Here is a 19,487-nt window from a genome sequence, read left to right on the forward strand (position 1 = left end):
CCGTGGCACAGGCCAGGACACCACCCCTCTTTCAAAGTCAAGAAGCCCAGTCCCAGCTACAATGTCAACGGAGGAAATAAACGTTCCAGTTGAGAAACACCAAAGGTTCACATCCTCAAGTTACTTACCCACCCTCCTTATGAAATTAAAGAATTTTTGTCCCTTTTGGAGGGAGAAGGGGTATGAAAGAAGAAAGGTCTTTACAAAAGTGTAAAGAAAATATTTTATTTCTTTTTAAACCAGGGGACTGATGTGAAACTAGCAACAGGAATGCATGATTTAAAAAAAAAATGTGCCTGGTCTGGAATCCCAGCACTTTGGGAGGCTGAGGCAGGAGGATCACTTGAGCCCAGGAGTTCAAGGCAACAGTGAGATCCAGTCTCTACAAAAAAAAATTAGAAATTACCTGGGTGAGGTAGCACACACGTGTGATCCCAGCTACTCAGGACACTGAGGTGGAAGGATTGCTTGAGCCCAGGAGTTTGAGGCTGCAATGAGCTATGATGACACCACTGCACTCCAGCCTGGGTGAGAGGAGAGAGTGAGACCTTGCCTCTGAAAAGAAAAGAATAAAGACAGGAGGGAGGAGGGGCCCCGCTTGAATCAGGTTGGGAAGTGGCTGGGAGCAGGGCAGAGTAGTGGCTCCAGAGCCAGAAGTTGCCGTCAGGTAAGCATTAAACAGTGCAGCAGCAGCTCCCCACTGAGAGACCCCAAGCCAAATCTGAAGTGACCAACACTTACGTGTGGCCAGAGGAGCACAGGAAGTCAGAGATACTGTTCTTCTCACTAACGAAGACTCCTTCCTTTCATAAAGGTTGTGCCTCAGAGACTTGTTTCCATGGAGAAGTAGCCTCACGATATTTTACGTGGCATTTAAAGCCCAAAGTATGATTTCTCTCCCCAAATCTGCTTGGGTAAAGCGAGGCAGGCTGGCCCACATGTATGCAAGCTCCCTGAGGCAACAGGTGTGGCTCTAGGGGGTCCAGCAGGGGAAATGCCAGAGGCCTGGTCAGGTTCAGCTGAGCTTTAGGGAGGTGCCAGAGGCAGAGAACCGCAGAGGACCTGCTGCCAAAGTGCTGACAGCCCAGGCGGTAGGTGCTAGTCGTGGGAAAACTCGCAGCCACGGGCACGACTCTCCCTAGACACAGGGAAGTAGGACATGGGAAGAAGCCCTGGGCTGCCTTCGCAACTGGCTGTCTTTCAAGAGGAGCTGGCCCTGACAGCACCATTAGGCCAACAGCAGGGGAGGGATGACAGCACTGCCTTCAGACATAGACCCTCTCTCAAGCTGAGAGAGTATAAGCCTGGGGAGTCCTGCTCCCAGAGGCCACGGAGTCACAAGGCTGCTGGTGGAACAGCAGCTCTGTTCCTGGAGCAGAGAACAGGCATGAGCATGACTGGTCCTGGGCCTGCTGTGAAGGAAGACAATGGGGCATGTCAACCTTGGTGGCATCAAAGCCATGTGGGCTTGCCAGAAAAGCCAATCTCAGAGCCCTCCCACTGGGAGACAGAGATCCTGAAGGCCTGGAGTGGGTCCGGGGAAGCCACATTCTGACTTGCAATCCAGGTGATTCCGAGGCAGGTAGAATGAGGATCATGCTTGAGTCTGGGGTCATGTGGGCATGGGATAGGGGCAGGGGTCTGGGAGGGTGATCAGCAGCTGCAGAGAAGCAGCTCATGAGGACTGAAGGCCCCTTTCTGTGGATGCCAGGACAGAGAACGGACATGGGAGGGAAGACTGCCTTCTGTGTGTGCTCCACCTGACCCCATGGGACCATCCATTTTTCTGAGCTGGCCTGACCTTACCCTATGGAGGCATGACTGAGGCCATGCTTTGGAGGTCCTCTAATTGCTCAGGACACCTTGCATTTAGCTGCTTTTCTCCCACTTAGTGCAAAGCGTTCTCCCTCTGAGTAGATAAAAACCTGCCAGGGTGACTGGGCCCCAGTCTTGCTATGCTGACAGGTCTTGATCCTTAGCCCCTGGGTACTGGCTCTGGGCAAGCAGATTTAAATACATGCATTTTAATGCATGATAGCAGTTGCCTTTACTGACCCTCTCTCTCTGGGTGTAGACACAGAAGGTTTGGGGCACTGAGTGAGAGGATTATTAACATCCAAGTTATAGTTTGTGCATGTAGTTCTGAGGGGGGTTAATATCCAAAAGGAATTAATACATTAATGAAAAAATAAAAATCACTTTACACTCCAGAACACTGCTCATGATCTCACCTGCAGGGTGCAGGCTGCAAGGTGTAGAACGCCTGGGCTCACACTGTAGCCTGCAGCACCAGGCCCCCATGCCTGCCACTCTTGTCCTGGGGCTGGAATTTGGTTATATGGATCAGTGCTGGAAATAATGGGTCAGCAGGAGGGGCCTGACTCAGTAATACTTGCCATACAGAGTTTGCCCTGTCTTATTCTGAAGATAAAAAAATACATCTGTTAAATCTTATCTGTCACCAGTGCAATTCCCATGTGAGAAGTTACAGAAAGCTGCAAAGCGGTATTCCCTTCAGAGACAAAGTGGCTCAACTGGATCACAGTTTTCTTCAAAGTCCGCCTCTTGCAGGTGGCCAGGCCAGGAGTCTCCAGCCAGCTTTCACCCACCCTTCAGTTAACAAATCTTGAGAGCCCACTCTGGGTCAACTATGTGCTGACCCGGGGTGGCGGGGAACAGTGTGATCACGACAGGCAAGATTCTCCCTAACTCACTCTGGGAAATGTGATCTGAAAACCTTTCTGGTTTCATTTCTTGGATTTCTCACTGAGTAGCATTTTTCCTTCTCTAAAAACTCAGACCACAGTGTTGACACAGAGAAAGCCACAACTTCAGGGCCACACTCTGTTTTCATGTGGTGAATGAAAGAGAGGGGTCTCGCTCTCTCTTTTACAGAAGTTCAAAATTCCTCTGAAGGGTAAAATTGTTGCATCTCTTTTTCTGGGCCAGATAATTATTAACAATTAAGATATAGTTTGTTGGAGCACGTAGCTCCAAAGGCCAATCACACTCAAAAGGAATGAGTACATTAGTAAAAGAGAAAATAAAATGATGAAAAAACTCTATTATTTTTAAAGGGCTTTTTGGTCTTCACTTAAAAATGAAACTCCTCTGCATTTCAGACTTCGATTGGTCACAGGTGTCTCATGTTTTCGCTGGTGCCTCACCTCCGGGCTTGCTGTCACTCCGCTGCAGAGCCCTCGGCGGGGCTCTTACACAGAATATGTGTTCCACCCACAGAACTGCCCATAGCTGGTCCAGGTGCCTCAGGCGTCCAGGCTTCCCTGAAGTCACGTCATTTTGTCAGTGCATCTGGGCACACCTAACTGAGTCCTGAGGAAACGGATCAGCTTGGTCTCCGTGAGGAATGCTGTCCCAAGAGTTGCTCCCAGACAGAAGGCCCCCACAGCAATGTGTGCCAGTCTGGCTGGCCAGCCCTGCTCACAGCAGAGGAACACCTGGGAAAGAAACAATTGTCAGTGCCTGTTCCTCAGTCTATACCTCCTTCCTCTGGGACTAGCCAGGGAAAGCAGCTGTGGTTCCAGCTTCTAAGTCAGATAAAAGGTATAACAGCCATACTGCGGGTCCATTCTCTCCCTAATGGCAACATTCTCTTGTCACATCTATCAGAAGATGCCGCCCTAGAGGCCTGGGGAGGGGACAGGAAGAGGCAAGCACTTGTCCAGTTGGTTCAGGCAGGGCAGGAAGGGGAGGCCTAGCAGGAGGGACAGCGGGGCAGCTGCAGGAGCATGTGGCATGATGGCTCAGGGAGTCTCACCTCCGAAACAGCAGTAACCCCACCGCCGAGGGCAAATGCCCCAAGCAGGACCGGAGACAGGCGCAGGCCAGCCAGGGGTCTGTGGGGGCTCCTTCGGTAGTAGCGGTGGATGAAGCAAAGGCTCTGTGTGATCCGAATGCCCATGTTAAAGCAGTTGGCCAAGATGAAGCCCACGCTGCCACACCAACGGGTCAAGAGATAGGATAACACCAGGAATGAGGAGGACAGGGCCAGCATCACAAAATTGTACCTGGGGAGGAGACAGGCAAAGCAGGGCAGTGGGGACCTTGCCCCGGACAAGGCTGCTCCCAAAACAGCAGCCACGAACATCACCTCACAGAAAGAACCTGTGTTCCCAGAATCCAGGTTTTCATAACATTGAATGCTACATGGAGACCATGAGAATGTCCCTGTCCCCTTACCCTGAACAGAAGGGTAAGAAACAACTCAAGAGATACATGTTTTTTGAAGATAATAATTGGTTAGTTAAGTGACACTTTGTGATCAAAACATAAAAACCCTGTTCAGCTCAAGTCCTCAATGTGAGATACAAGAATGTGACCAGGGTAATAATTAGATATTGGATGCTAACTCTGTGACAGGCCCTGTGAGGAGTGCTGGGGACACACTGGTGAATGAACACACATGGGCCTTGCCCTGCAGAGCTTGGATTTATTTCACAGACAAGGGAAGCAGCACAGAGAGGCTGAGTAATCTGCCTCACGAGTGAGGTAACACTCAGCCGGACTTCTGACCCCTAAGCTTCAGTACCTCACACCACTGCCCTTGGGAGATGCAGCTCCCAGTAACCTTGGGCAGTAGATATCATTCAAAGCAAATGACTGGCCTCCAAAATGAAATGGGAACTGAACCAAAGCCTGGATCACCTTTGCTGTTTTCCAGACTCTTACATATCCTCACTCCCACTCCCTGTATCTCTAGAGCTCTTTGATCCTAGCGCTTCTTGCACTTCTCTGATTTCAAAGCGGCACATCACTTAGTTATCTTCAGTTCTCCAAAAAGAAAACAGATTCTCAGCAAACACAAAATAGCTGCCATAGTCCTCCAAAAGGCTTGTACAGCCAAGAACAAAATCCCCCAGCCTCTGGTTTCTGCCTAGCACCAAGCAGGCACTCTAGGTATACAGCTGTTGAGGGAACCAAACTTTTGACATCCTCAAGCCATGTCTGCTGGGTTAGAAAACCTCAGAGGCCACCACCCAGGTTCTGCACATGAGGAGTGGTAAGAAAGCGTAATCCAGCTGGGCGCGGTGGCTCACGCCTGTAATCCCAGCACTTTGGGAGGCCGAGGCAGGCAGATCATGAGGTCAGGAGATCGAGACCATCCTGGCTAACATGGTGAAACCCTGTCTCTACTAAAAATACAAAAAATTAGCTAGGCGTGGTGGTGGGCACCTGTAGTCCCAGCTACTCAGGAGGCTGAGGCAGGAGAATGGCGTGAACCTGGGAGGCGGAGCTTGCAGTGAGCCGAGATCGCGCCACTGCACTCCAGCCTGGGCAACAGAGCGAGACTCTGTCTCAAAAAACAAAAAACAAAACAAAAAAAAAAAAGAAAGCGTAATCCCAGTGCTTTGGGAGGCTGAGGTGGTGGGAGGATTGCTTGAGGCCAAGAGTTCGAGATCAGCCTGGACAACATAGCTAATAGACCCGTCTCTACAAAAACCAGTAAAAATTACCCAGGGATGGTGGCACACACCTGCAGTCCTAGCTACTCGGGAGGCTGAAGTGGGAAGCTCGCTTGAGCTTAAGAGTTTCAGATCAGCCTGGGCAACGTCATGAGACCCTGTCTCCACAAAAAATTTAAAAAACTAGCCGTGATACACACCTGTTGTCCCAGCTACTTGGGAGGCTGAGAGAGGAGGAAGGCTTGAGCCCAGGAGTTCAAGGCTATGGTGAGCTATGATCATGCCACTGCACTCCAGCCTGGGCAACAGAGCAACACCCTGTCCCAAAATATAATGATGACTTAAAAATGCATATGGCTGGCCTTCACCACCAGAGTTCCTGATTCTGCAGGGTGTGGGAGGAGGCCCTAGAACTTGGCCAGTACCCTAGAACTATGCTTGTAATCCCAGCACATGGGGAGGTTGAGGCAGGAGAATTGCTTGAGGCCAAGAGTTTGAGATCAGCCTGGACAACAGAGTGAGACCATGTCTCTACCAAAAAGAAAACGGAAGGCAAGCCACTGCATCCCCCGAATGCCCAGGTATAGGTCCTTGGCTGATTCAGGCCAAAGGTGCTGTGTGCTGTGGAGATACGCTTTATCAAAGTGGGTGGTAAAAATACTACACACACACACACACACACACACACACACACACACACACACACACAACCATACTCCAACAGGAGAGATGTGCTTTCATCCGGAGTTCCAGAGAGGGAGTTCATTTGCTTTTCAGTCCAGAGAGAGTCTCTTTTAATGAAGTACAAGAGCCTGTACCTCACAGGGGAAGTTTTTTCACTACTAATCAGTAATCAGAAAGGTCAACTTCAGAACAAGCCACTCAAATGGCACCCATCATAGACCAGTACTTTGACCTCTTTTCCACAAAGCAGCAGAGATATGTAACCCGTTTTTCAGAAACTATCTCGGAACCGTCTACTATACCAATCCTTGGAGTTTAAGTCATAGATTCACAAACTTTTAGCTATCCTTCCCCAACTCCCAGTAAAATAACAATAATGAATAAAACCAATAGTTAATTCATGCTAATTCAAGCAGAGACGCATTCAACAGCACAGCCTCTTTGGCATGGCCATCTGAGAGGAGCTGATGATGGGGTCCATTGTCTGCCACTACAAGAGGGCTCTGCAGCTGCTGAACTTTCCAGAATTCACAAATCTATAGCCTTAAAGGCATAATCCACTTCAGGAAAAAATGAGAATTTAAAAAATGCAATTAAAATATCACTTTTTTGGCTGGACGCGGTGGCTCACGCCTGTAATTCCAGCACTTTGGGAGGCTGAGGCGGGTAGATTGCGAAGTCAAGAGATCGAGACTAGCCTGGCCAACATGGTGAAACCCTGTCTCTACGAAAAATACAAAAATTAGCTGGGCGTGGTGTGCGCACCTGTAGTCCCAGCTACTCAGGAGGCAGAGGCAGGAGAATTGCTTGAACCCGTGATGCGGGGGTTGCAGTGAGCTGAGATCACGCCACTGTACTCCAGCCTGGAGACAGAGCGAGACTCCATCTTAAAAAAAAAAATAAATGTTTAAAATCAAAGCAAAATTATTAATCAGTGACAATATGACTGTCCTGTAAGGTTTGGTTAACATAAACAGTAAATTATTTATGAATGCTTATTTCTCCATGGTCCCAAGAAAATACTGGACTTAAAATTAGGCGTATTAAAAGATGGATTGGCTGGGCACAATGGCTCATGCCTGTAATCCCAGCATTTGGGAGGCTAAGGCGGGCAGATCGCTTGAGCCCAGGAGTTGGAGACCAGCCTGGGCAACATGGTGCCCAGAGACTCCGTCTCTACAAAAAATACAAAAATTAGCTGGGCATGGTAGTACACACCTGTAGTCTCAGCTACTCAGGAGGCTGAGGTGGAAGGATCGATTAAGCCTAAGAGGTCAGGCTGTAGTAAGCTATGATTGTACCACCACACTTCAGCCTGGGCGACAGAGTGAGACCCTGTTTCAAAAAAAGTAAAAAAAAAAAAAAGGATGGATGGTCGAGGATATCAACTCTAGCACCACCTGAAGCAGCTCCCAGCAGGTGCTGGTTGAATACATCAAGGCACAGCCATATAATGGAACCTTCACAGCCACGAAAAGGATGGCACTGATGTCTTATGTGCCAAAGTGAGAAGATCATACCCATCCTTCATTTGACAGTTATGGAGTCCACTTTGGCACTCAAAGCTCAAAGGCCAACAAATCAGACAAAGGAGCTGTCAATCTTGGGCCTTTACACAACTGATCTCTCTGCCTAGAAGGCTCTGCCCCCATCTTAGACCACCTTCTTGGTCATCCTAAATGCCGCTGTGCTATAGGGGCCTGCCCAGCACACCCCTACCACTCACTATATACCCGTTTTCATTCTCAGCCCATCACATTTTCTTATTAATTTACTTGTTTGTTATCTGCCCCCCCACCATCAGCTCCAGGAGAGCAGAAATCCCATCTGTCTTATTCATTGCTGTATTCCTAGAGCTTAAAACAATGCCTGTTAGAGAGTAGATGCTCAAACCTATTTGTGAAATGAAAGAAAATTAGACAGCCTTAACAAAACAACAAAAATTATTCTATAAGGCATAATGAAAAATCCATTAGTCAGATTCTACATATATTATAAGATTATTTTAAAAAGGCAACCAGGCCAGGCATGTTGGCTCACGCCTATAATCCCAGCACTTTGGGAGGCCGAGACGGGTAGATCACCTGAGGTCAGTTCGAGACCAGGCTGGCCAACATGGTGAAACCCCGTCTCTACTAAAAAGAAAAAGAAAATTAGCTGGGCATGGTTGCGCACCTGTAATCCCAGCTACTCGGGAGGCTGAGTCAGGAGAATCACTTGAACCTGGGAGGCGGAGGTTGCAGTAAGCCGAGATCACGCCACTGCACTCCAGCCTGGGCCACACAGCAAGACTCTGTCTCAAAAAAAAAAAAAAAGTAACCTGCAATTCAAAGGATGTTTTAATATTTCATATACAACCAAATGCTCTTTTTTTTTTTTTGAGACAGAATCTCTCTGCGGCCTAGGCTGGAGTGCAATGGCGTGATCTCCGCTCACTGCAACCTCCGCTTCCCAGGTTCAAGTGATTCTTGTGCTTCAGCCTCCCAAGTAGCTGGAATTACAGGTGCGCGCCACTATGCCCAGTAATTTTTGTATTGTTAGTAGAGACGGGGTTTCACCATGTTGGCCAGGCTGGTCTCGAACTCCTGACCTCAGGTGATCCACCCACCTTGGCCTCCCAAAGTGCTGGGATTACAGGCGTGAGCCACCGTGCCCGGCCCAAATGCTGTTTTTATTCAGAAAAACACTGGTTAACCTTAAGTTGGTTAAGTAAAATGCCTGCTTTTTTTCTATTCAGAATCTGAAATGTCCAATGTAAAGTCATTATAACTGATTGTAACAGTTAACTAAGCTATCCAATTCTACTATAAAAATCCTTGCTAGAGTTTTATGTCTGTTAAAACTCACAGGGATTAAAAAAAAAAATGCTGACGTCTGTGATGAGCCCAGGTGCTCCATGTGCTCAGACCAGGCCCAGGCGCTGGAGCCAGGGGCCCAGAAAGAACTGGAGCTATTGTGTTTTATACACGTCTCAAAACTGCACTTAATGTCACATTTTACTCTTAGGGGAGGTGAGTTACCCCACATGGGAACTGCACTAGAAGGTGCTCTGGGCTCTGTTTTTTCTCTATGTTGACTAATAACCATGAAAATAATTTTCCAGATGTTTATATACTATCGAAATTCCATTACAACTAACTTAAAAAGTTGTTTCCTTTGCTTCAATACAATATAAGAGAGAGAAAAGAAAGCAACCAGCCACTGTCCATATTCCCTCACAATTTGGTTGCAATTTATAAAAACATTTTAAATGGGTTTTTGATTCACCCCTTCAACACTAACACTGAAGTTACCGTAACAAAATTCCCTTCAAGGAGATACACTCCTAGTCCCGCTCTTTCCACTCTAATAGTGCCTCATTTCGCATGTTTCCAATTATATTTTTAAGTTATTCAACGTTAGAAGCAGCTTTCAAATAAAAACATTGTATTTTCAAAGCTAAATTGAAATAGATTTTTTCATCCATGGGGAAAGAAGAGGATAGACTCAAAGCAGTTCTACTCTACAGCTATAAATTTAACTATCTGAGGTGAAAACCACATCCAGACCACTATTTTAAAACCATGGGTTGTGACCTACTACTAGGCTGGGAAATCCATTTAGAGGGTAATGGCATGGCATTTTTGAAAAACAAAACAGAAGACAGAGTAGAAAGCATCAGTGTGTCCTGTGCATAACTGGGGTACTTCCTGCCTTGTGAACTCATGTCTCAGTCACACACACCTAAGTGCGTCCTGGGTCACATTGCTCCGTGTTGTTTTTACCATGACAGCTGGTCTGGCCCAGCAGTTTCCAAAGCCCTAGAATCCGAATTGCCTAAAGCTGTGTAATAAACAGATTCCCTGGCTCAAGCCTTCTAAGATTCTAGTTCAGCTGGGCTGGGAGTGGACCATAAATTCCTAAAAGAATTTCATCAATCTGGACTGAGACCTGCTCGTCTGGACTCTAGTTCTCAGTCACTGTGTAGCAAACAAAGTCCCCAAGCTTTTACATGAGCCAGCCCAGGAAAGGACACACACAGAGGAGGGGGAAGGGTCCCCATTTGAGATACTCCTTCCCCATCCCACCTCACGGCCAGGCCTCTGAGGGCCTTCACCAGCACTCAAGGTTACAGAGGCAGCATGAAAACCCCCATGGGCCCCTGGCTTCGAGGCAGTAAGAAAATGAGGGCCAGTCACCCCGTCATCTACTCCCGCCCTTGCTACGGTTTCCCTCTCTCTTCTCCTCAGCGTCACACTCTAGCGATGCCTTAAGATGCTGCCTTACTTTTTTTTGGTATTTGGTACACAAGAGGTGGATGATCCTGGGTGTAGGCCAAATACACTTAAACAGTAAGAGTTCACATCAGAATCACTGAGGAGCATTCAAAAAACACACATATGCCCAGGAGCCTGCTGAGACTATGGTGTGGTAGGAGAGACAGGGGCAGACAAAGGGTAGCCAAGAATCTGCATTTCTAACAAGCTTCATGGGAGATTTTAACTCATAATCAGTATTTTTTTTTTTTTTTTTTTTTTTGAGACGAAGTCTCACTCTTGTCCCCCAGGCTGGAGTGCAATGGTGTGATCTGGGCTCACTACAACCTCCACCTCCCGGGTTCAAGCAATCCTTCTGCCTCAGCCTCCCACGTAGCTGGGATTACAGGCACCTGCCACCATGCCTGGCTAATTTTTGTATTTTTAGTAGAGATGGGGTTTCACCATGTTGGTCAGGCTGGTCTCGAACTCCTGACCTCAGGTGATCCGCCTGCCTTGGCCTCCCAAAGTGCTGGGGTTACAGGCGTGAGCCACCGCGCCCGGCCCACAATCAGTATTAAGAACCACTGGTAGGGATTCCAGGATGGGAATCCTGATCTGAAGTCAACAGTTGAGAAAAAATTATGGCAAGATGTATGTGTGTATTTGGACTTTTCTCAGGAGAAGCAGTCACAAAATCCCCGAGATTCTCGAAGACCCACCATTCAGGTTCTCAGGGGTAGGAATGTGCATCTTGAAGAAGCTCCTCAGTAACTTACTGGAGGACCACTCTTCTGGGGTGAGCAACGAGGTGGAGGAATGGAAATCTAGCTTGTCTGGTGCCTGACTCTGCAAACCTGGACTAATGTAACCTTTCAGAGCCAATGTTTCTCCCTCCACAATGGGGAGGCAAAGAGTAGTTGCTGTCTCCCAGCCCTACGATGGGGAGCACTTGCTGAACCATGCTGGCGCCACAGAGATCCCAGGGAAGCACCACACTGGTGGACTAAGTGTTGCCTCTATAACAACCATCTGTAAATGCATGTTCAGAATGAAAAGCAAAAAGCTTGACAAGTTACTTCATTTTGGCTGAAGGCCATGATTAAAGGTGTACCTGCTAAGTTACCCACCTGTCGACCTCCTCTTTGCTCATAGCAGCAAATGTGAAACATTCTGTCACTCCATTGATGGCAAGCAGGAGAACATAGAAACAGTAGGAACGCAGCAAAACAGGACCTGCAAGGAAACAACTCACTGAGACTCCAGAGCCCAATCAGAAGGCCCACATGTAACCTCAGTGCTGCTGAGTACCCAGAGAACCAGAACCAGACTATGAGGTCTGCTGGTATCAGCAATGGACAGACTGCATGCTCAAGCTCAGGGTCTTAATTTTATCTAGAAGGATTCCCAGCATTCTACGGCATTGACTAAATAATCCGCAAAAAACAAAAGGACAGGCTGGGCACGGTGGCTCATGCCTGTAATCCTAGCACTTTGGGAGGCCAAGGCTGGCAGACTGCTAGAGCCCAGAGATTCGAGACTAGCCTGGGCAACATGATGAAACCCTGTCTCTACCAAAACTACAGAAGTTAGCTGTGTGTGGTGGGCATGCCTGTAGTCCCAGCTACTTGGGAGGTTGAGATGGGAGGATCACTTGAGTCTGGGGAGGTCAGAGCTGCAGTGAGCCATGATAGTGCCACTGCACTTCAGCCTGGGTGACAGAACAAGACCCTATCTCAAAAAAAAAAAAAAAATTATGAAGAAATGTACAGATCTCTTGCTAGACAACTAAAAGCTTATCTGGCTAGCAAACAAGTCGGTTCACTTTTCTTTTTTTTTTTTTTTTGAGACGGTGTCTCGCTCTGTCGCCCAGGCTGGAGTGCAGTGGCCAGATCTCAGCTCACTGCAAACTCCGCCTCCCGGGTTTACGCCATTCTCCTGCCTCAGCCTCCTGAGTAGCTGGGACTACAGGCGCCCGCCACCTCGCCCGGCTAGTTTTTTGTATTTTTTTTAGTAGAGACGGGGTTTCACCGGGTTAGCCAGGATGGTCTCGATCTCCTGACCTCGTGATCCGCCCGTCTCGGCCTCCCAAAGTGCTGGGATTACAGGCTTGAGCCACCGCGCCCGGCCCTAAGTCTGTTCACTTTTTTCATCAGCATGACTAGGCCTGGTGGTTTGAACTCAAAGTCACTAGTGACTTTGTTAGTTAATGGAATCTCAGTTGAGCAGGTCCTAAAGAAAAGACCTTTAACAAATGCCCAGGGCCCAGGACCAGCAGAAAATTACACAAATCCAAAGTGAGAACCAATGCCCGTAATGGTATTTTCTTCTAAAACAAAGTAATACAGTTCTATAGCTAACAAGCTTCGGAAAAATCTTCTAACCAGAGAACAGGAGGCTTATGAATGGGATTGATTCCCCCCTTTTAAGAAGGCCATAATCAAGCACCTAATAAAATAAACATACACCTAACCTACGACCCAGCAATTGCACCCCTAGGTATACATCCAACAGAAATGAACACACATGTTCACAAAAACACTTACACAAAAACATCTGTAGTAGTTTGATTCATAAGAGCCAAAACTGACCATCAACAGAAGAAAGAATAAACAAAACGTGGGCCATCCACACAAAGGAATACTTAGCAAGAGAAGATAATAAAAATCACTGATCTATGTGAAACCATGGGGGAAAGAATCTCAAAAACTTTGTATTGAAGGAAATATGCCAAATGCAGGAGCATGCATGCTGCATTTCATTGATATGAAATTCTTTTTAAAATAAATACTGATCCATGGTGATAGAAATCAGATTTCTTCTGATTTCTTTGCCTCTGAGGTGGAGTGGGGCAGTTGACTAGAAAGGGTCCCAAAAGAACTTTCTAGGGAAATGGAGATATTCTACATCTGAATCTGTTTGGTAGTTACATGGGACTTTTTGTACATATTTGTCAAAACTTATCAAACTGTACTCTTAAGAGAACAGCATTTTACTTTATGTAAATTATACCTCAACAAAGGAAAAGGAAAAAAAGTAACCACTAAAAGAAAAGGAGGGGGGACTGAAGTTCCGGAGTCTTAAAATCTGGAACTCATTCAGGGTTTATGAAAGCTGTTTAATATAAAAGATCTCCATGCGGTGGGAACCTAAACAGTTTTATGGCAGTCACAAAATTATAAAAGGAATACTAACAGGGCAGCCCTGATGCCCAACAAAAAACCATTTTCCACGGCCCTGTCTCAGATTCCATGTTTATCACCTCACATTGCATTTTGCTTGTCAAGCCGCTGCAGGAAGCAGCCTGGCCCCTACCCCAGCTGACTCCAGGAAGGGAGGCGGGGACCACGCTTTGCACCCAGGAGACTCAAGGCTATGCTCAAGTGTGCCTCCTGCTTCTCCCCATCCTCCTCTCCCTGGCAGAAGCAGAGAGGAGTGGCAGGCCTCCTTACCTGGCAACTGAACGCTAATGGCACAGGTGGGCCCATCAGTAGGTGAACAGTGGGCTGTTGTGAGGCATGGAGAGTAACTCTGGCGCGAAGCAGTGACTCACGTAAAGGGTTTTGCATCCATTTGGGGAATTCAAGAACCGAACCAACCTTCGATTGTAGACTGAATTGAGAGGTATTTTAGGTTGAACTGTCCCCCCAAAATAGATATGTTGATGTCCTGACCAGCGGTACGTGAGAATCTGACCTTATTTGGAAACAGGGTCTTCATGAAGAAAACTGAGTTCAAATGAGGTCATTAGGGCAGGCCCTGATCCAGTATGACAGGTGTCCTTATAAAAAGAGGAAACTTGGCCGGGTGCAGTGGCCCATGCTTATAATCCCAGCACTTTGGGAGGCCAAAGGGGGGCAGATCACCTGAGGTCAGGAGTTTGAGACCAGCCTGGCCAACACGGCGAAACCCCGTCTCTACTAAATATACCAAAACTTAGCCGGGTATGGTAGGGTGTGCCTGTAATCTCAGCTACTCGGGAGGCTAAGGTGGGAGTCTCTTGAACCCGGGAGGTTGCAGTGAGCCCAGATCGCACCACTGCACTCCACCCTGGGTGACAGAGTGAGACTTCGTCTCATTAAAAAAAAAAAAAAGTGGAGGAAACTTGCACACTGAGGCAGACATGCGCAGGGGGATGAGGACGTGAAGAGCGCAGGGGGAAGACAAAAAGAACACAGCCGTGTGACCGCAGTGCTGCAGCTGCAAGTCAAGGAACACCAGGATGCCAGCAACCACTAGAAACTAGAAGAGGCAGGAAGGGGCCTCTCCTTGAGCCTTCAGAGATAACACGGTCCTGGCCATAGCTTCATTGTGCACTTCTGGTCTCCAGAACTGATGGACAATATGTTCTGTTGTTTAAAGCCACATAGTCTGTGGTACTTTGCCATGGCAGCCCTAGTTCATTAAGACAATGGGATAGAGAAGGAAAAAGTAAAAGGCAGAGGGGCAAGAGAGAAGCACCTAAGAGAGAAATGTGAGAAATCTTGGGGAAATTCTGTGAATGTTTGGGTTTTGCTTAAGGATAGCAAAGCTAGGTGTTCTGTGAGTTACCAAGAAAAAAGCAAAGAAAAAGCAAAGCAAAGCTAGGTGTGAGGAAGATTTCTAAGAAAAGCCTCCAGAACACTTACAAAGCCCCTAATTAAATACAGTGCTAATCCCAAACAATGGAAGAGAAGCCATACCCCTACACAAAAGCCTGTCTGTGCCGTGTCCGAGTCCCACATCTGGAGATGGCCAGTACAGCTCACAGGTAAGTAGTCCACTTCCACGGTGAAGACAAAGACAAGTACACAACTGAGGACAGTAGTGTTGTGAGTTCCACTTTCAAAACTAAGATGATGGGCTGAGTCATGATAACGATGGGACAGCCCCCTCCTTGAGGCAATGCCCTGTGATTGTGTGACATTAAAGGCTGCTCCTTGGTGATTGCTTTCAAAAGGGGAAGAGCTGCTATAGAATAGTTGAATTCCCAATCTCTGCCCATAAACTTACTAATGCCTTCCTAATGAGGCCTCCCGCAGCTGCCTGATGGAAATGTACTTCTCACAGCACAAGCCCCAGGGAGCTGCAAACCACTTCATTGGATTCACAGCAGGTGTTTCTCCAAACTTAATGACCTTTGCTCTGGTATAGAAGCTTGGCCCTTCTTCCCCTAACACTGAAAGTTTGGGCCCCATTGTAGTGGAGACCAAAACATGCTAGTGAACTTGTAAAATGGCATTTGACAAAGCCCTTTATATTGAGATGGGGCGGCAGAAAGAAGTCCTCAGGGTTCTTGTCCAGTGACCTGAGAAATTAAAAACATCTTTGCTGAACCCAAAATGAAACACTGCAAATGGACTGCCAGCTTACAGCCCAGAACATTTTGAAATTGGTGAAGTCAGGCCGGGCGCGGTGGCTCAAGTCTGTAATCCCAGCACTTTGGGAGGCCGAGACGGGCAGATCACGAGGTCAGGAGATCGAGACCATCCTGGCTAACACGGTGAAACCCCGTCTCTACTAAAAACTACAAAAAACTAGCCGGGCGACGTGGCGGCGCCTGTAGTCCCAGCTACCCGGGAGGCTGAGACAGGAGAATGGCGTGAACCCGGGAGGCGGAGCTTGCAGTGAGCTGAGATCCGGCCACAGCACTCCAGCCTGGGTGACAGAGCGAGACTCCGTCTCAAAAAAAAAAAAAAAAAAAAAAAGAAATTGGTGAAGTCCCCAAGGCCCAAGAAGTGCTGTGAGATCCTCAGCGGTCTGGTGTTTCAAAATTAGACACATTCAATACTTTTCTTCTTCAAAAACTGAGAGTCACTGGATTAAATATACCCTTTTATTTGCAGAGATCAATTTTATTCTCTGCAAATGGCTTTGGGTTATCCTTCAGAGGCTTTTATGCATAAATCTGGGAGATTTATGTGGCATTTACTATCTTCAGATGTGTTTAGTACCAAGTGGGGACTCATTACCACCTGCCCTCTGCCTTCCTCCCTCACCCCAGAGGGAGCACAGGGAAGCGCTTGGCAAAACACATTCTAGGCCCGAGAGGAAAGCCAACAGCAAGGAGAAGTCCTAATAACTTATTCAAGTGAGGCTGGGGAAGCTGATCGTCCTGGCGCCAAAACCCCTGCCTATACCTTGAGTGTGTGTCTGGAGTTGAATGAGGGGAACAGTCCCACAGCCCCCGCCACCAGACAGTTTTCCCTACACCGACACAGATATCAACTGTGTGTGCACAAGTTCTTGAATTTCGTGACTCTTCTATTTCTGTTGGGAAATCAGAAAAAAATCCAGAAAAACTCTTGTGCGTACCGGATCCTGAGCTAAGCATGGCCCCTCCGTAGATATCCAGAGCCAGCTGAGAATAGGCAAAGCCAAAAACAGTGATGGTCAGGCCGGCCAGCAGGGCCAGCTTGAGCAGGGACTCCAAGACCGCAGCGGCCACAGCAACGTCCTCCTGGGGCCAGGGAAGAGGGAAGGAAGTTGGATGAATCATGAGCTGAAGAAAACCTTCACCCTTCATGTCTGGCCTTCTCCCTTCACTGTTTTTCAGTTCACTCTTCCAACGACGTGATGGATATCACTATTTTTTTGGTAGTGTGTTTGTTTTCACGTCAATTAGCAAATGAAGGAAAAAGTGTGTGTCTCCTTAGGTAGTAAGGGGGAGGGTTAGTTTTCAATTCACTTGGGATAAATTGTTTCAAATATTGCTTAGGAAACACCCACTTTCCCCTCTGATATTTATTTTATTTATTTTTTAATAGAAATAGAGAAGGGAGTCTCACTGTGTTGGCCAGGCTAATCTTAAACTCCTGGCCTCAAGCAATCCTCCTGCCTTGGCCTCCCAAAGCATGAGGCTTACAGGCATGAGCCACCGCACCAGGTCACTAATATTTATTCTTTTTTTTTTTTTTTTTTTTGAGACGGAGTCTCGCTCTCACCCAGGCTGGAGTGCAGTGGCGCAATCTCGGCTCACTGCAAGCTCTGCCTCCCGGGTTCACGCCATTCTCCTGCCTCAGCCTCCCGAGTAGCTGGGACCACAGGCGCCCACCACCACGCCTGGCTAATTTTTTGTATTTTTAGTAGAGACGGGGTTTCACCGTGTTAGCCAGGATGGTCTCGATCTCCTGACCGAGTGATCTGCCCACCTTGGCCTCCCAAAGTGCTGGGATTACAGGCATGAGCCACTGCGCCCGGCCCTAATATTTATTCTTAAATGTGCAGCAACTTTTCATATACACTAGCCAGCTCTGTGCCTCCCCTGCTAAACATTCCAAAATTATGATGTTACTGTGAATGTACTCTTAGGAAAATATTCCTAAATCAGACTGAGTACCAGATTAGCTCATTTTGAGATATTGTACATAAACTGTATTTTACTAAATATCTTCTAAGACATGCAAGAGGCTGAATTAGCTTGCTATTCTAAAAGTCAGACATTTTCAGTGGTTTTGGAAAAAGTGAAGCTCCTACAACGATATATGCCTAGATTAAAATCTCTTCTTCTGTATTTACCAACCTGAGTATATAGAATCTTATAGTCAGAGTGTAGCTCTGGGCACGTCCCAGTTGTAAGAAGCTTAAACAATTGGTGTGGTGAGTGAAAGCCAACAACCACGTCCTCTCCTCCCTTGATTAGCCTGGCTCCAAATTCTGCATCCTTTGGCACTTGAGACTCTGAGGATAGGGGAGGCATTGTTATGCCTAAGACTAGCCCATGGCTGGGCATCTGCAGGGCAATGGGGACAGCTTTAGAGAGTCCTGAGAGGGCTGGATCAAGAGTAAGGTCACATGGCCGGGTACGGTAGCTCATGCCTGTAATCCTAGCACTCTGGGAGGCTGAGGTGGGCAGAGTGCCTGAGGTCGGGAGTTCAAGACCAGCCTGGCCAATATGGCAAAACCCCATCTCTACTAAAAACACAACAATTAGCTGGGTGTGGTGGTGCATGCCTGTAGTCCCAGCTACTCATCAGGAGGCTGAGGCAGGAGAATCGTTTGAACCTGGGAGGTGGAGGTTGCAGTGAGCCAAGGTCATGCCACTACACTCCAGGCTGGGCATCAGAGCAAGACTCTATCTCAAAAAAAAAAAAAAAAAAGAGAAAGGTCACAATGAATATAACAAAGGGGTGAGAAGGAAGGGACAGCCAAGAGCAAAGGGAGAAGGCCACGAAAGAAGAGGTGAGCCCTGGGTCCTGCTATCATATAGAAAGTAATAGAAGAATGCAATCTATAAGAAAATTCCTGATCAAACAGAAGAGAAACAGACTGCTTCACATTCCTATCTGTTTGTCTTGCAATTAAAGGGAGAACTCACTTGAAAGATGATATAAGAACCAACACTACCTGCTTCTGAAGTGTGGCATCCTTTTCCCTCTCCAGCACCTTAGCAAAAAATATATAAAAACTTTCCTCTATGGGCTGGAAAATTAATCTGGCCACAAGGGAGCCAAGATTATTCACTATATCATACACACCTACAAAACAAAAAAGAAGAAACAACAATCATGTTGGTTTTTCTACTTTAATTTTCACAGCACTATTAAAATTGTTATTTAATATTTCATTAAAGTTTATCTTCAGATAATTATAGATTCACACAGAGTTACAGTGGCCGGGCATGGTGGCTCTTGACTCTATTCCCAGCACTTTGGGAGGCCAGAGTGGGTGGACTGCTTGAGCCCAGGAGTTTGAGATGAGCCTGGGAAACATGGAGAAACCCTGTCTCTACAAAAACGGAAAAAATTAGCCAGGCATGGTGGTGTGCATTTGTAGTCCCAGTTATTTGGGAGGCTGAGGTGGGGGGAATCACCCAAGCCCAAGCCCAGGGAGTTGAGGCTGCAGTGAGCTGTGATGGTACCACTGCACTCCAGCCTGGGCAAGAGAGTGAGACTCTGTCTCAAAAAAAAAAAAAAAAAAAAAAGGAAGTAATAGAGGGATCCCATATACCTTTTATCCAGTGGTAACATTTTGTAAAACTGTAGTACAGTATCACAGCCAGGATACCAACATTGATACAGTCAAGATACAGAATGCTTCCATCAGCAGTACTTTCTTATGCAGGTCATTAATGCAAAGTTGATGTTTTTCTATTTGATTTCCATTACTTTGGTATTACATTAAAAGATAAAAATGAAAATACTAAAAGACTATGTAGCTACACAAA

General features: G+C 47.1%; 1 protein-coding gene across 4 annotated transcripts in view; it reads right to left on the minus strand.

The window, feature by feature from the left end:
* Positions 1-209: 209 nt before the first annotated feature.
* RFT1 (RFT1 homolog) overlaps positions 210-19,487 on the minus strand; it is a 47,816-nt gene continuing 28,538 nt past the window's right edge. The window contains exons 9-13 of one of the 4 annotated variants that reach the window (XM_010376197.2): positions 18,668-18,798; positions 16,637-16,781; positions 11,473-11,578; positions 3,779-4,028; positions 2,207-3,458 (exon numbers count right to left, since the gene is read on the minus strand). In XM_010376197.2, coding sequence (XP_010374499.1) covers positions 3,291-3,458; positions 3,779-4,028; positions 11,473-11,578; positions 16,637-16,781; positions 18,668-18,798 — 800 coding nt within the window. In that variant the 3' untranslated portion in view covers positions 2,207-3,290. Of the gene's footprint in view, positions 3,459-3,778; positions 4,029-11,472; positions 11,579-16,636; positions 16,782-18,667; positions 18,799-19,487 lie in introns of all 4 variants that reach the window. The other 3 variants (XM_010376198.2, XM_010376199.2, XM_030925013.1) reach the window with 3 other exon arrangements.

This window comes from Rhinopithecus roxellana, chromosome 1 (genome assembly GCF_007565055.1).
Source record: "Rhinopithecus roxellana isolate Shanxi Qingling chromosome 1, ASM756505v1, whole genome shotgun sequence".
Classification (NCBI taxonomy): Eukaryota; Metazoa; Chordata; class Mammalia; order Primates; family Cercopithecidae; genus Rhinopithecus; species Rhinopithecus roxellana.